Here is a 16,655-nt window from a genome sequence, read left to right as displayed (position 1 = left end):
AGTGGATTTTTGGAATAGATAAAGATAAAAACACCCATTTTTTAACAGCACCTGAAGCTGAAAATGTATTATTTATTTTTCTTATTTAGCTTCACATCCATCATATTCTTGTGTTGATCTGTAAAAGGAAATACTTTATTAAATGAACAAGACATCAAAATGTGATAAGTTATGGCATAACGATATCAATTCTTAACGTTAGATCAGTTTAAGTGAAATATGTCTAAAAGTTTACAGTACATATTTATATGTGCATATCTTCATTTTAGAGGATCTTCACAGAGATGGCTCTCTGGTTAACCACTCCTGGATGACCCCCTCCCTGGAGCCGGTCTGCGGGGGCCAGGCGGGGGCTCCCTCACCACGCTCCCACATCGTCTCTGGCATTCCTCCAGGGACACAAAGTTGTTCCCGTTCCCCTGGCAGCCTCCGTACCAGAAGTCGGAACACTGGGAAGCAGCTGCGTCAAAGTGGAACCGGACCTTCCAGGTGTCGCAGGGGCCTTCATCAGGGAGCAGGGAGCAAATATCAGAGGATGGGGGGGCAGGAGGTGGAGGGGTGGGCTTCTCGGGGGGAGGGCAGAGAGAAGAGAAGGTCAATCTGTGTGTATATTTAATGTGCTAATTATTTAAAAGATGCTACATCAATAAAGATCGTGTTCAATCAATCTAAAATGGGATGGGACCCCCACCTCAGTTATCACAGGCGTCTGGTACCCGGGACATCCCGCCCTCCCAAACCCTCGAGCCGGGGTCAGTCCATCCAAACAGCATCCAAATCTAAAGAGGAGGGACGAGGTCACCTGGACGTGTCACCTGACTCTTTGAGGGAGGTGGGGTGGCGTGAGGGGGGTCACCTGGTCTGGAGGCAGTCATCCTGGGGGCAGCCTCGGTTCTGGGGCCCCGTGGCGGAGGTGTGACCGTCGGGGCAGCAGCCGTGGAGTGACATCGCACACTGTGGACCAATCACAGGAGGGGCGGGCTCGTAGGTGGAGTCTAAAGAAAATGGACACACCCACATGTGTCTGACTTGGACACACACTTGATATACAGAGCATCGTGACATTCTCCACACCTGGGGGGTACGGCATGAATCCTCCGGCGCCGCTCTGATGTCCTCTGGGGTCCTGAACGCTCGGGACGGCTGGAGAGGAGGCACATCGATGAAGCGCAGACATAAAATGAACCAAAGAGAACCCAAAGGAAGCGGGGCTCACTTTGCATCCTTGGGCAAGGCTGTGAGTTGCAGGTTTCCACGGAAACGGGTCTGCCCTGCATCCCGCACCGGACGTCCGGGTGGGGATTCAAATCTGTGTCGAAACAGCCGACCCTCCTCTCCCTCACACCGCCGCCGCAGCTTCTGGTGCACTGCAGAGAGGAAGAAGAAGAAGAAGAGATAGAGGTAGAGGTAGAGGTAGAGGTAGAGGTAGAGGTAGAGGCAGAGGTAGAGGTAGAGGTAGAAGTAGAGGTAAAGGTAGAGGTAGAAGTAGAGGTAGAGGTAGGGGTAGAGGTAGAAGTAGAGGTAAAGGTAGAGGTAGAGGTAGAAGTTGAGGTAGAAGTAGAGGTAGAGGTAGAAGTAGAGGTAGAGGTAGAAGTAGAGGTAGAGGTAGAGGTAGAGGTAGAGGTAGAGGTAGAGGTAGGGGTAGAGGTAGAAGTAGAGGTAGAGGTAAAGGTAAAGGTAGAGGTAGGGGTAGAAGTAGAGGTAGACGTAAAGGTAGAGGTAGAAGTAGAGGTAGAAGTAGAGGTAGAAGTAGAGGTAGAGGTAGAGGTAAAGGTAGACGTAGAGATAGAGGAGGTATCTTGGGTTTTCTGGTTCACCTACCAGCCCATACTCCGTCACGTGCCAGGTGATGCGCCCCCTACAGGAAGGTCTGTGGCAGATCTGGGCAGCTGGAGGTCTCGCCAGTCCGCGACAGGCGTGGTCCACCAGAGGTTCACCCCCCGGGCCCACGCAGGTCACCTCTCTGGTCTGTTGCCCCTCCCCACAGGTCACCGAGCACTGCAGCGAGACAACACCCTCAGGAACGACATCCGTCACATCTAGACGCACCACGACGATGGATAGTACAAACCCCGCTGAAGCTGGAGACGCTGAACTGGGCTCCACAGTGGTGCATGTTGCAGGCCTGCTGGGTGGGGGGTCTCTGCAGGAGCTGGTTGATGCAGTAGGACCTGTCCACCACGTGGGGGTTGACTGGGTCCTGGACCCAACACTCCAGGCTGCGGTACTGCATGCCTCCGTCGCAGCTCGCCGAGCACTCGCCAAAGACGCCGGTTCTGTAGACGTACGTGAGCATCTGCCGGATGTCGGGAAGAACGACCGGTGGGGGCGTGTGGTCGACCGGTGTAGCTCCGTCATCCAGACCCATGAACTCACCGTGGACCAGAATCTGGAGGGAGACGGGTTTTAATTTGGTGGAGGATTAAATCAGATAAACTGGACGTTGTAAACGCAGAGGTTTCCCACCCTACAGACACCGTCCACGCAGATGTCGGAGCGCCCGGCGTAGCAAGGCGTCCCATCCACGACGGCAGGCCTGTGTCGGTAGAAGAAGGTCCCTCCTCTGGGGGAACAGTTCAGCTCACAAGCGTTGGAGGCTACCCAATAAAATCAGATTCTGTAAGGTCATCCAGAGACAATCAGACACCTGCACAAGAAATATCAGCTGTCAGACCTCCGTAATGAGGAACCCATGTGTGAAGCTTCCCCTGGAAGTCCATCCCGTCAAACTGGGAACACTGTTCTGCCCGGAAGTCCCTGGATCCGACTGAACACTCCTGCCAGGGTGAAAAAACCTCAAATTACAGGGGTGTTTTCAGACACATGGAGGATTGATGTGATTTATAAATCAGGGGAAACATATTTAAGGGTTATTACATGCGTGTTACAGGTTTGGAAGGACTTGGACGACCCTACGCAGTTGTGTCCGCCGTCTGTTCTGCAGGACAGAGGAGATAATTACATTCACATGAGGCGTTCGTGTCTTGTTTCTTCTTTAAAGTCATTTAAATGTGTGTGAACCATCTCCATGAAACCATCTCCACTCAGGTGGGGGGGTGCGGAAGTGTCCCAGCATGGTCACCCAACAAGGGTGGAACTATCTGGCATCGGTGGAGGTTTGCACCGGCAGGGAGTCACTCTAATTTTCCACAAAGTCTGTGAAATCTGTCTTTAGCTTCTCCGTAATTGAGGAAAAATGTCGAAAAAATGTTAAAGAATTTCCTGAACCCCCCTCCCCCCCTCCATTAGCATTTAATAGGTTCCCTCCTGGTTTCCTGTCGGCTTTTAAAGAAATCCAACCAGACGTTTTTGCATAATCTTGCTTTAACGGAGATTTTTTAATTCTACTTTATTCTGAAATCAAGCAGGAATTATAAAATCTCAAATAAACGACCCCCCCCCACACACACACACCCTACCTGGATGTGATGCATTTCCTGGTTCTCGTCGCCACCCCGGTGCCGCAGGAGCGGCTGCAGGGCCCGTAGGCTCCGAACTGCCCCCAGTGGTCGTGGAACGGCTGAGGGAGCTGGGAATAAAACCCAGAAAACATCCATCAGCCTCTGGAACACATTGTGCTTCAACCAATCAGATCACAACCCCCCCTCCTCCAAAAAAACAGTAGAAACTGGAACACTCAACCACAAACCTCAACGTTCCACAACAGACGTGAACACGTGTGGAGAAGGAGAACGTCAGGACAGACTGTACTTTTATAACAAAGGTAGAATTATTGTACGAAAACGGTTAAAACTCACGGGCAGCGCGGCCCCGCTCATCAGCAGGACCCCCAGGACATGCAGGAGGTTCATGTTCACCAGAAGATGCTGCAGGAGAAGCAGCAGAGTCCAAACCGATGAGCCCGTATCTCCTCAATCGTCTGCCGTTGATAGATTCGCTGATGACGTCTTGTTTTACCTGAAATGTTGGATCCACCCTCCTGACAGACGTCCGCCTCACTGGTGAAGGTAGGCACCACCGCCCGGTTTTGTACTCCCTCGCCCCCTTCTGCTCGCCCATAAAGGGTCAGGTTTCATCCAGACGGAGAACATTTTTGGGGTTTTTTTCCCCCTTCTTTTTTAGGATGTTGAATACGAGCCGCGACTTCGTCTATTTGCAGCTCAGAGTCTGAACTGAATGTTTTTACTGGAAGCCACAAAGGCAGGAAAAGAAGCAGCGCAGGAGGTGAAAAAGATAACATTTGATATTTAAAGTGAGAGCAATGACATCAGAGCCTTTAAATAAAGAGCCCATGAAATAGAGGGCAAAGCTGGACGCTCTTCATCCCATAATGACTAAATAAAGACTGATTGGGTAAAAGTGATTGGAAACATTTATGGATTTCATCGATGGGGTTAAAAACAGCTCAAGAGGATCAAATTTGGAAGCAGAGCAAGAAATAAAGTTCATAGTTTATGTATAAAAACAGAAAAAAAACTTGTGACGATTATTTTAAATTCAGTTCATTGACTTTATTGGTGGCGATGTTACGTCTCTCACCCCAACCTCACCCCACCTTCACCCTCCTCCAGTGACCCGAAACATATTGACCCCAAAAATACAGATTTGACCCTTCCAGAATCAGATTACAATCCAGGTTATGTTCTTTATTTGGACCCATTTGCATGCAGTGATGGAGCATCTCCATGATTTTTATTTATCTGGGTTGGGGGGTTTTTTGGGGGTTTTTTTTACGATACTGGGAGAACAAGGTAGGAGCAGGGTCATCAGACAAACAAACAAATAAACAAACACTTTTGATGAAAATTTTTCTCGTCAAGCATAAACCACTAAACTACTAATCTCACACAAACACAAGTCCCAATTCACACATCCAAGTGGTTCAGAGCTGCGGGTCCTGGTTCTGGTTTTCGCCCTCTTTGGTCTCCAGGTCCGGTTTGTCGGAGAACATAGTCTCCATGGAGTCCATGATCTCCTGCATCTCGCGGGACAGTTCCACGTAGCTTTCCCTCAGCTCCTCCTGCTGCTGCCTCAGATCCATCGCAGCTTGGATCAACTCGCTGGCCTGGCTGCTGCACTGACTCCTCAGCTGCGACACGTCCGACAGCAGGACCTCCATGGTCTTCATCATGTCCTCCAGCCGCCGCCCCGTCTCGCCGAGCCCAGTCGGGTCCGGGTCCGGATCCGGGTCCATGCTGGTGCCCGGGTCCTGGGCCTCGGTCTCCGGTTCCACGTTGGACGCCATCGTCCTGTTCCGGACTTCAGCAAATCTGCGGGGAGAGGAGGTGGTTCCATCTGGTTAATGCTGACTATTGATGGTTCCATTTGATTAATGGTGATTATTGATTAGGTAAAAGTATTTAAGAGTCAAATAAGAGAAGTAAGAACCCACGTGTCCAACAACACGCTAAGGGAACCTGCCCTTTAAATGGCTGCAGAGATAAGAGTCGAAGTGATGATGTCACCTCCTTATCAGAACCAACCAAACGCTGCAGGAGGCCCTGGTGAGGACAATAATATTTGGTTAATATGAATCTATTTTAAGATGACAATTACATTTTATTTTTTATATAGTACAGAAAAAATGTCTCCATCTTGTCTTGGGTCACTGGGGTTGCCACAGGCTACTAATGTAATGTTATATATTTTTATTCTGATTTATTGTACAGTAACATGATACTATGTGCTTTTAATGGTTTACTAGTGATTATATGATTCCAGTATTTGTGGAAAACAGACGTTAATTTTTATTTTTCTGTGTAATTTTTTGAAAACCGACGTATAATCAAGAACGACACAACTCGAAACGACGTAATCTGAGGTTTACCTGTAGGAGAAGAAAGAACACAACGAAACAGAGACTTAAAATCTTTTCCCAACTCTAAACATTTGATTATTTTAGATGATTTTAACCCTTTTAGAAATTTAACCCTTACTTGTCTGTGCTGATGTTCTCTGACGGCATCCAGGATGTGTCTTCATGCAAGCTTAAGATAAACTGGGCTGAGCGTGAAGTTTGGATCCAGTCGCTCTGCCCACCACAAACAATCCCTCCCCATGACGACGGTGGCGACGCTATCTGAGATCCAAAACCTGTGTGTGAAATTCACAGATGACAAAAGATGAGCTTTCGAAGAAAAAGAATGGTTGAGGTTTCTTAAAGCGAATGGGGTGAAAAAGAGACGAAGAGAAGTTGTTCAAAGTTCTATCATTAAAAAATATTAGAATGTCATGAATGAATATGTCAATGAAATCATGTGCAATGTAAACAAAATTAAATACAATTAAATACATTTGAAAAAAAACAACAAAATACAATACAATTGAATGAAATTAATTTTTTTTCATGCTAAATTTCCATCAATCAACCAAAACTGCATGTGACAAAATATGTTAATAATTCAAACCACTCCAAACTATGACATTTTTTAAACCACTCTATAATAAATTATTTTTTGACAGCTGATTTTTTCATTTTGAATAAAAACAAAACGTAACTGCTGTCATTTAACCACTCTGTGTAAATAAAGTTTTTGGTTTAAATAAAAGCCAACGTGAGTTCCACCTTCCACCAGGGGGCAGTGTTGTCATTCAGACTTTTCTGATTTGCTGTAACTGCCTTAGTTTCACAGATCCTACATGTTCCATACAGTTTTGCATGTGTGTTTCCACATATATGTGAGTCCTACCATGTTGGGTGTGTGCATGCACCCACCATGGTATTTAAGGTCCCCCATGTGTTCCTGGGCGCCGTCATGTGACGCCATGCGGGGGGTTTGGGGTATGGACTTTATTCAGAGGAGCCAGTCGAGCGTGAGGTGGGGAGGAGAAAGAGCGCTTTGTTGGAGTCCAGATGAGTGTCATAGGTGCCCCAGAAATAGATTCCCTCAAGGGGGGGTTCACAAAAGATGCACTCGGAACAACTGGTTGACCCCCCTCGGTCCGGGGGCTGCGCTCAGGGCCTTTTTATAATAATGAAGGGATTAAATGTATCAACGCTCATGGTCTGACATCTGTATGTGACTTAGGATTGCTGCAGCTAATTGGTTTTACGGCACAGATTAGCAAGAAGAAGAAGAAGAAGAAGAAGAAGAAGAAGAAGAAGAAGAAGAAGAAGACGACGGACGGCGTAGGAAACCTTTACTTTGGCGCTGACGGCGGTGTAGCTCCTGTCAGATAACTTCTGCCCTTGTTTACATCCTTATCACATCCTCCACCCAGGCATCTGGTTCGACCCCCACATCGCCGCCCCCCCCCCCATCGCCACCACTGAAGAAGACGTTCAGGGCCCCCCCCCCCCTTGATTTACTCACAAGTAAATAAAACCATAAAGCGGCTCTGTGGCACAAAATGAATAGGGGGAGTTATGCACTGGTGGCCCCCGGGGGCCCTCGAGGGAACCGGGGCGTCGATGTCTTTACCCCCCAGGACTGTTACACTATTTATGGACTCTCCTGCGTATGCTTGGGCCTGAGATTTATGGCCCTCCATCTGGTACTGTGGGGACTTTGTGTTTAGCACATGGAGTCCTCCACTGGGACACAGTGGTGGTGGTGGTGGTGGGGTACTCTGGTAAAGTGGGGCAAATGAGCTAACCTAACACCCACACCCACCCTACTCCACCTCTGATTGGCTTGGTACCACAATGATATTTCTCATAAAGCCCAGGGGGGAACCCAAGACTGTCCGAGGTATGTGATCCCCCAAGACTATCTGAGGTATCCCCCAATATCCCAGACCAGGAGGCATCCCGACCGGATGAGCTCACCTAGGATCCTTCTGTTCTGAAGGAGCAGTGGCTCGATTCCGATACCTGACAAATCCCAGAAAGCTGGAAAGAATCCTGGAGGAGGAAATAAAAGGAAGGAACCTCAGAGGTAATAAAGTTGAGCATCCAGCGGACAGAAACAGCAATAATGGAAACACCATGACGGCACAAAGGTCATAAAAACTCAAAGATGTCTAGAATCAAGGCTAGAATGTCGCACAAAGCTCCTCCATGGTGGGACACGCCCACCTGCCCCACCCCTTTGCAAAATATTGGTGGGAGTTTTTGCATAATTTGGGAAATATATTAAAATCTTTCCCAAAGTTTATGGGTTTCTTGGTTGCCAAATCTCCCAGAGTATGCCACCTCTTCCGAAACGCCCTTCGATTTTCCAGCATACCCCAACACCAGTGACGCGTATCACGAAAAAAAGGAATGAAGCAATAAAAGCTGAGACCAAGTATTGGTAGAGTTGGGATTATCGGCCAGGTTTGAATGGACAAACTCGCCGTCTGTCCAGAGGATGATGAGCATGCAGCGTGAAGCCAAGTGAGATAAAAACAAGCCGTCCTTCGAACTGGGTACATTTTATTCTTTCTTTTAAACGTCAGTCCGTCTGGGTTGGAGTGACACTTCAATCCCCCGCAGAAGAAAAGGTTGAAGCCTTTAAGGGAACACTGAAAAGCATTGTGGCAAAGAAAGATTCAGTCAGAAGAAAAACAGCTAAGCTGCACTCCACCCCGAGGCCTCAGATCTGGATCACTTTCCTCCAGACGTCGCCTCTTTCTGGTAAATGTGAAAGATTCCTGATCCCATCCCTCCAGGGGAGTACAAGTGCATGAATGGCTAATGTTCCGTAAAAGCCTCTCCCACTTTCATTTGATGCCAGAGTATTTCCTCAAACAACAACAACGCAAATCCAGTGCTCTTGTGAGTCAAACGTCTGGAAGAACAATCCCAGATTGGGGAAAATGTGCGATTTATGTACCTCGCTGAACAAAAGTTAAAAAATGACTCACCTTACTGGTATGGGTTTGGCTGCACTGTTGGGATGCTTCCATACAAGCGGGGCCTGTAAACCTCGCTCTGACCATGTGACCGCGTCGGGGAATGAGGTCAAAGGGAATCTGTGCAAACAGATCCCAAATGAAGACCTTTGAAGATAAGCAGGAGGATCCGTTTCAAATTGCGGGGGTTTAATTGGAGTGTGGACGGTATGACGATGACCTCCTCGTGACTCGTGTCCGTTATGAAAGCCTAAAGTGTTCAGGGTGTCTGGCGAGTGAAGCGTTTGGCTTTCAGACGATCTTGTCCTGTCCGATGAAGTGCTACACTCGGGTAGCAGCGCTAACAAACACAACCACATCGGAATGCGGCTTTTTCTGGAAATCCCAGGCCCTAAAGTGAAACCACATTTGTTCCTGTTGGAGTTGAAGAGGTCGGGTAGGATTAAAACCCTGGCCTACCTGGAACATGTTCCATGCAGTAGTCGATGTCATAACTTTAAAGAAAACATTCACCCACAAATGAAAGGTGACTCGTTAGCTTCTGGACTCCACGATGACGGAAGGTCAACGGATGTTTCTCCGGTTTCTGGAGGTTCACGGCCAAACGCTGAAGCAGCGTTCTCCTGAACAACCGAGGAAGATGGGGACTCTTTTTGTTGCTTAGCTGTGCTAGCATGATGAGATAACTCCCTTATGGATCCACGTCCAATCGCTACTTCCTCAGAACGACCTGGAAGACCTTCCTCGACTTCCTCGAACGCTTCTAAAAACAGACAATTTGGTCTACGGAGACTATCACCAGCTCTTCCTGTTTTTGCCTTTGCACGTCAAGATTGTGTGTCTGTTGCCTAGCAACATCATCAGCTGGAGTTGTTTAGTCGTCGTTAAAGTTGTGGTAGACAGTAATGATGGGTGTGCGATGAATGTTGGGAAAAGGATGGCCCGCGAAGGGAAAACGAAGATGCGCTTGTGGGCAGCGTTTGAAGGGGTTTCCGAATCGGGATTGACAAAACTAGGAACTCGGAGCAGGAAACCCACCCTTAAAGTTTATAATCACGAAAATACATTAAAAAAAAGTGGTTTCTAAGGAATTACTGGCACAAAAATGTGCTGTCCCTTCGTCTTCCGAGCTTTCGTAGCGTCTCGACGGGTTGGGAACCAGTTTCCGGTGAAACCAAGAGTGTTGTTCCAGTTAGCTCTGATTACTCAATGTGAAAATATCCGTGTCATTCCTTTTTACGACAAGCGAGCATCAACGGTTTGATGAAACCTTCGTGTCACCAGGAGCTGCTTCCCTACCTTCCCTCATTTCGCTCATTCAGGACTGGGAAACGGGTTTCAGACACCGGGGAAATCTGATGTTCTTCTGTTCCTCTCACAGCTAATTAGTGTGTGAACTAATTGCGTCGCTAACTTTAGCGAAGCGGTAGCCTAGTTCCATCTGTTTGCTATCTATGTAGCAGAGGGAGGGGGTTGAGTCGAGCCTCGCGGTTACGTATTCGCTCCTTTTAGATTATTCTAGCGAGAACCTTTACCTCTGGGCCTGTCGGCTAGTCCGATCCGGTCTAAATCACCTTTTGTCATTTTGGTAATACACTAAAATATAAAGTGAGACATTCTGCAAGTGAATTTTTTTTTTTTTTGCAAACACACATCTGGTTTGCCGACATTCAACATTTCCACACATGCTGTTGTCTTTTGGAACACAGACAAACTCAATCCTTTAAACGCTGGTCCAGCTGCTTCCAGCGTCCGTCAGGCTGTCACACATTTCCAGAAATATGCTTTCATCCTCTCTGAATGAGAGTCAGAAGAAGAGCTGACAGCCAATCAGGAGAGCTGAGAAAATGGAGGAAAGATAATAGTTTTACGCTCTAAACCAGCGCTTCCCAACCGTATCAACTTTATTTGCTGGGTTCTCGTAACGTTACGCCAACATTTGTTTTTTGTTGGTTGTGCTAGCTTGGGAGTTTAAGTTTAGCGGTAATGCATTCTGTGTTAGCGCACCTTTAAGAAGGTAGTCATGTGACCGAGGTAAGCATCTTTCTGTGGGACGCAGTACCGGTCATAACCTGGGGGTTGGGAACCATTGCTCTAAAGCGAATGAAGTAAATCTACCCCGTTGAGTCCAGACACTGGCGGTGGTGGTGGCGGCTCATGACTCTGCTGGGACGTCCATGTAAAACTTTGTGCGGAGTTTAGCCAGAGCTTCACATAAACCAAGCTACCAGCCTGCAGATGAGTAGCAGGAAACAACACCCTCAGACTGCCTGAATCCACTACTGGTGCAAATGAACGTAAAAGAGGAACTTCCTGTTGTTGTTGTGATGAAACGAGAGAGAACATCTCGATATCAGGTTTTGATGGTTTCCTGTCGTCTTTTGTCTCCACTTCAGGTAAACTAACTTTGTATTTTGTTTTTACAAAAGCACAGATTTATATAAATGGTCTACTTTTATGATTACCCTCAGATTTTGTTGATTCCCGCCGGTTCACCTGTCGACCACCTGCTAGCGCCTCGTTGTTGATCGCTGAACAGACAAACTCGTGTTCCTGTAGGACTGTAAACGCTCGATGACAGAAATGACAGACGCGCCGTTGCTACTTCCTGTGCTGATTAGATAGCAACCAGCTGTCTCCATGTTTGACTGGGTGAGAAAAGCACTCCCGAGGGCGGGGGGGACCAGGCTACGGCAGCCACAAGGAAACTTAACTTCCTGTAACCTTGATTTTGAGAGTTGGCGTGGTCTCTGTATTGATTGGCTATCAACAAACCTGGTCTGAGGGGTGGGGCTTCCAGCAACAGATATCAGATTATAATATAAATTACGGAGTCTTTAAACCAGTTAGTTTCAGGATTTTTTTAATGCTAACAAAAGTAGAAACGATGGTTCCATCTTTGGTACCAGACCCAGTCCATCAGGTGCTTTCATGCGTACAACTTTTTTTCCTTCTCAAAAAGTGATTTTAAATGGAAAAACATTCATTACATTCTGGACATTTTTCCTCATCGCGGAATAAAATTGGAAAATTCTGTGTAATTTATTCTCTAATGGCTGTTTATCGTCTGATAAACGACAGCATGGATCCGCCTCGCGCTCCGTCAGTAAAACACGTCCCTGACCCGAAACCCTCACGTGTTTCCCATCAGTCCTTCATGAGTTCTTGACAAAAATATGATTGTTCACGAAGGCTGATCTGGATGTGTTTTTCACGTTCACAAGAAATCAATTTATTGACTCCAAATCTGTCGTGTTTCTTTGTCGGCACCAAATTTATTCCATCCTATATAAACTATCCCCAGAGCGGTCGTAGAACTTTTCAGATGTCTTGTGGACAAACAAAACGTCCTCCTCCTGAAAGCATCCGTCCTCCGCTGCAAACGCGGCTTCTAAATTAGCGTTATGCTGCTATACTTAGCATGACACACACAAAGACCTGATTATCTTCCTGCTACATCCACACACGATGATGGGGGGTAGCATTACACACCCTGTTTGGCATTTCCTGCTCGGTTCAGGGTTCCTTGGGGTAGCGTCCGTTAATCCCGTAGAACCCTCGACGTTTCCAGCTGATGCCAAATTGTTCAAAATGAGTTTCAAGCAGAAGCTGTGATGTATTTAATCTGGATTGAGACGTCGCGATTGGTTAAACCCAACCTTCTCAGTAGAGTCCTGGTTCCTTTCTTCCAGTTACGGCCTTTGTTGGATATTTTCAGCATCTTCTCCGTCTTTCTGACCTTTAAGGCTAGAAATAGCATTTTTCTTCTTCCTCCAATTGTGCCAAAAAATACATTCAGATTCAGACAACATTTGTCAATCAATAACGCTGATCAACAAGGCAGTCAGAGACTGTAACATCCCGCGACTTACCCTGACCTACTCTCAGGGTAGGGTAAAAAACTAGGACCCGAGTAGTGCATAGACTAGTGCATATGGAGAAGGCCAGTGTGAGTCAAACTATAGATCAAAGCTAGTGCATAGGTAGATCAAAGCACTCGCTTTGATTTATGGTCTTACTCACACTGGCCCTGGACTCACTAACGGATGGACGAACAAACGGACGAACGAACAAACACTGACAGTCACAATACATCACCGCTTTGAGGCGGGATGTAACTAAAACTAACACCCCTGAATTTAAAATTACCCTGACCTACTTGCATAGGTCAAAGATCAGAGCTAGTGCTCTGACCTACTGTCACTGATCAAAGCACTAGCTTTGATCTACGGTCTTACTCACACTGGCCTTCTCCATCGTCTTTCTATCTTATCCGATTCCTGAGTGTACAAAGGTTTAAATTTGACCTTGACCTAGTTTTCTCAAGGTCAAGGTCATCGTCTCAAGGTTCAACCATTAGCTAGAGAATTGTATTAGCACCACATTAGCTAAGCATGCTAACTTTAACATACCCGCTAAACAAAACGCACCGAGCGGATCGCCTATAGATTTTAATTTCCATGCATTAAGATAATAAACAATGTTCTCCAGAAAGCAGCTCTGAAGACAACATGTACGTAAACAAACATCACAACAAGTCCTCATCAGATGAGCGTCAACGACGTTAAATACAGGAAGTGATTATCTGGAGGTCAGGAAGTCGTTTGGCGTCCCACGGCTCGAGTCATCAGGGATAAACGTACAGTTTTGGAACCTCGTGATGTTCCAGAGTGTCACGTTTCTTTAGCAAACAATGACACCCGCTGGCTAAACCGACCCATCCCTGGTCCTCCACACTGGTTTGAGTGTGTCCACACTGCTAAGTATGCTAACATGCTAAAATGCGGTCTAATTATCAAACCTATTTAACTTGTGACTTGGTTCCATTCATTCATTCCTCTTCTTATCTTTTTCCTTTTTTTGCGGGTCACGGGGGTTGCTGGAGCCTACCCCAGAATACATACCGGCGAGAGGCGTGGGACACTCCAAGCATGACGCCGGCGCACCTCGGCACTTAGTTCCATGAAAGTCCTACTCAGCAGGACCCCGTTGTGGACGGTGTGTCCAGCGGTGGTTTCTGGTTCTTCTGGGGTGGATTTAGTTCCAGATTAAAAAGTGACAGTCAGGATTGAAAATACAGGTTTTTCCCGCCCATAAATATGCAAATGAACCCAGGTGCATGTCTTTAAATCCGTAGAGCCTGGTTCTCAGGCTGCTTTGGGTTCACGACCGCTACCTTCATACTTGAACTCAAAACTATTTGGACTTCGGAACTGAAAACGGCCGGCGTGTCCCGACACGTATGTGAAAAACAGTTATTAGCGGACTATAATTTCTTTCCCTGGAGGGCCAGACGCTGACATGTTGAGAGGACGGCATTGTTTGTCTGTGCAGCTGTTACCTGAGGGAAGGGGGGGGGGGGGGGGCTTTATCACTTTCAGGATTTCAGGGGTTTCAGTTGACAATGACGTCGCCCTCGCTGCGGGAAAGGCGATACCGGGCCTTATCCCCCGTGGAACAATCATTCAGGTCGCGACCAAATATGTGAACTTCCAGTTGGCGCGAGGCGTATAAATCAAAACGTGACGGGAGGATCGTTTTTAATAACACAACAAACCAAAGCGTCCCCCTTGACTTCAGCATCGCCCGAGATGAAGGCTCCAATCGCGCCGTGATGTTCGCTCCCCATCGGTTTCATCGCAACGACCTGATTTCCATTCGGGCGTTTTGTACCGGAGGGTTTTAATGCTCAGCAGAGGGCCGAGGTGGGTTTAGGGTTTCCTTTACATTTTGTTTGCATGCAGGGAGGAAACTGGAATCGGTTACCGATAATGTCTGGGTAACAAAACCAGGATTAACCCTCGTCAAAAGTGTCCAACATCGGCTCTATAGATGCCTCATCTAATCATGAAATCTAGATTTTCCTGCCTCTGTGATCTTGAAGATTCAAACCTGATTATGTTGAGGCTAAATGTTCCGATCCGACAGCAGAACGCCAGCGACATAAAGCAAACTGTCAAAACAGGATAATGACACCACGGCAGAAAGATCCCAACGTGGTCAACTCCCGTTTTTCATTCCATCTTCTCACATAAAGATGTTACGTAAGCTAGGTCAAGAGGTCCGACCTCAGGCCGGACACGAATGGAACTGACGTGAGACGACCTTCAGGGACCCGACAGAGGTCACTCGGAGTCGACCTTTGTTTGGAACATCTGGCTTTGAAGGTTCCAAGAGTGTTCTGTCGTTTTTGTGTTTGAAGAGCATAAACCGTTATGAAATGGTCTGTTTTTATCTTTACTGGACTTAGATTTATTACATAATTCATTATTTTTATAATAATTAGCTCATCCCTTCAGAAAATTTGCAGGTTTTTTTTGTTCATTTCACAATACTGTTATTAATTTAGAAAATCAGAACCGAATTTGACTTTTTCTTAAAAACTTTCAATGGACTTTTTTAGAATTACAAAAACAAGAAAATTACATAATTCAGTTATTAATGTCATTATTTCTCAGGTGAATCCATTCAGTTTCTATAAATGACAAACACATAATAATAAACTTGAACAAGATTTTTTTTTATTTATGTGTGCCAAATTATTTTTTTAACCAAGTAACGCAGATTCAAAAATATTATTTTGAATTAATTTCTAAGTAAATATTTGCTTTTTAATGGTTATTATCATTACTATTACTATTATTATTATTACTATTACTATTATTATTATTATTATTATTATTATTATTATTATTATTATTATTATTATTATTATTATTATTACTATTATTATTATTATTACTACTATTATTACTATTATTATTATTATTATTATTATTATTATTATTATTATTATTTACTACTTAATCTGAAGAACCCTCATCATCACGTGATGGCACAATGACGTAACACGATCATGTGCGCCCGTTTCTGCTCGGATGGATGGATGGATGGATGGATGGATGGACAGACGGATGGATGGATGGATGGATGATGGATGGATGATGGATGCTGATAACTTTTACACGAGTTAGCGCGTGTTTGGACCACGTCGCGCTCCTTTGATGACATCACGACCTGTTTTAATTTGATCTTGCTACCTGCTAGCGTCCTCCTGGTGAACGAGCGTTCTGATGGGCATCGATCTTCTGACAGGAGGCGTCAGGTTCCAATCAGCTGCTGCCGCTGCTGCTTTGGGCTGATTCTCCGTTACACAACAGCAGCAGATGGACGAGGGGGCCGAACTGTGAAGTTTGGGGGCACGGCGGTCGCTTTGGCGCTGAATCACTTCAGTCAAGTGATGATTAATGCTGGAAACACGAGGCTAGGTGTGAACGACTGACAGGCCGCGATCAATCACTCCTGCTGTCGGTTTCCAACCAGATTCAAGAAACAGGCGCACAAGACATCGAAAGGACAACGAACGCACAGAGGTCAAAGGTCGAACTTCCAGCCTCTGTGGATGGGACCGTCCCACTGTGGCGTCTAACCTCGCAGTTGGACAACGACGGCAGGTGTTACTGTTGTCTCGTGAGAACATAACAAGAGATGGGGCGACCTTCACCCCCCGCTGTGACACCCTGTAATGCTAGACCCAGAACAGACCGGATCCTTTCCTGTCGCGTCCCATCAGACCTGATTTACCGCCGTTTGCTCGTCCTCTGCTGTCATTCTGAGTTTCCGCGGATTCGATGACCTCCTGACTTCCTGTCCGGTCACCTGGAGGCCTATAGGGGTACATTTGTCCGTAAACCGTCCAACACCAATGTTTGGCATGCTAATGCTACAGCTAACGCTCAAGAACTGCTAACATGTGTGCAATAAATGTTGTGTCGTCAGTTTTTGAAATCATTAATGTTGGAGCCAACTTTAAACGTGAGCAGGTCCACGGCGGCGGCGGCGGCGGCGGTGGCAGGCAGGTTTACGACAAGGTGCAGCTGTCCCGCCGGCTGATGGATGTTTTTACTGGAGGTCTGTCG

At 46.4% G+C, this 16,655-nt stretch overlaps 1 protein-coding gene across 1 annotated transcript; it reads right to left on the bottom strand.

Moving 5' to 3' along the window:
• Positions 1 to 52: 52 nt before the first annotated feature.
• On the bottom strand, positions 53 to 4,327 carry paplnb (papilin b, proteoglycan-like sulfated glycoprotein). Its single transcript, XM_068343023.1, has 13 exons — positions 3,919 to 4,327; positions 3,759 to 3,827; positions 3,420 to 3,529; positions 2,878 to 2,938; positions 2,675 to 2,777; positions 2,467 to 2,597; positions 2,072 to 2,389; positions 1,822 to 1,998; positions 1,217 to 1,367; positions 1,075 to 1,143; positions 857 to 995; positions 692 to 779; positions 53 to 563 (listed from the first exon to the last, which is right to left on the bottom strand). Exons 1-13 carry the CDS (start codon positions 4,018 to 4,020, stop codon positions 297 to 299), a joined length of 1,785 nt encoding a protein of 594 aa, XP_068199124.1. The 5' UTR covers positions 4,021 to 4,327; the 3' UTR covers positions 53 to 296.
• Positions 4,328 to 16,655: the final 12,328 nt, after the last annotated feature.

This window comes from Antennarius striatus, chromosome 19 (genome assembly GCF_040054535.1).
Source record: "Antennarius striatus isolate MH-2024 chromosome 19, ASM4005453v1, whole genome shotgun sequence".
Classification (NCBI taxonomy): domain Eukaryota; kingdom Metazoa; phylum Chordata; class Actinopteri; order Lophiiformes; family Antennariidae; genus Antennarius; species Antennarius striatus.
The sequence above is the reverse complement of the archived record's forward strand: the minus strand, read 5'-3'. Positions and strand labels throughout refer to the sequence as shown.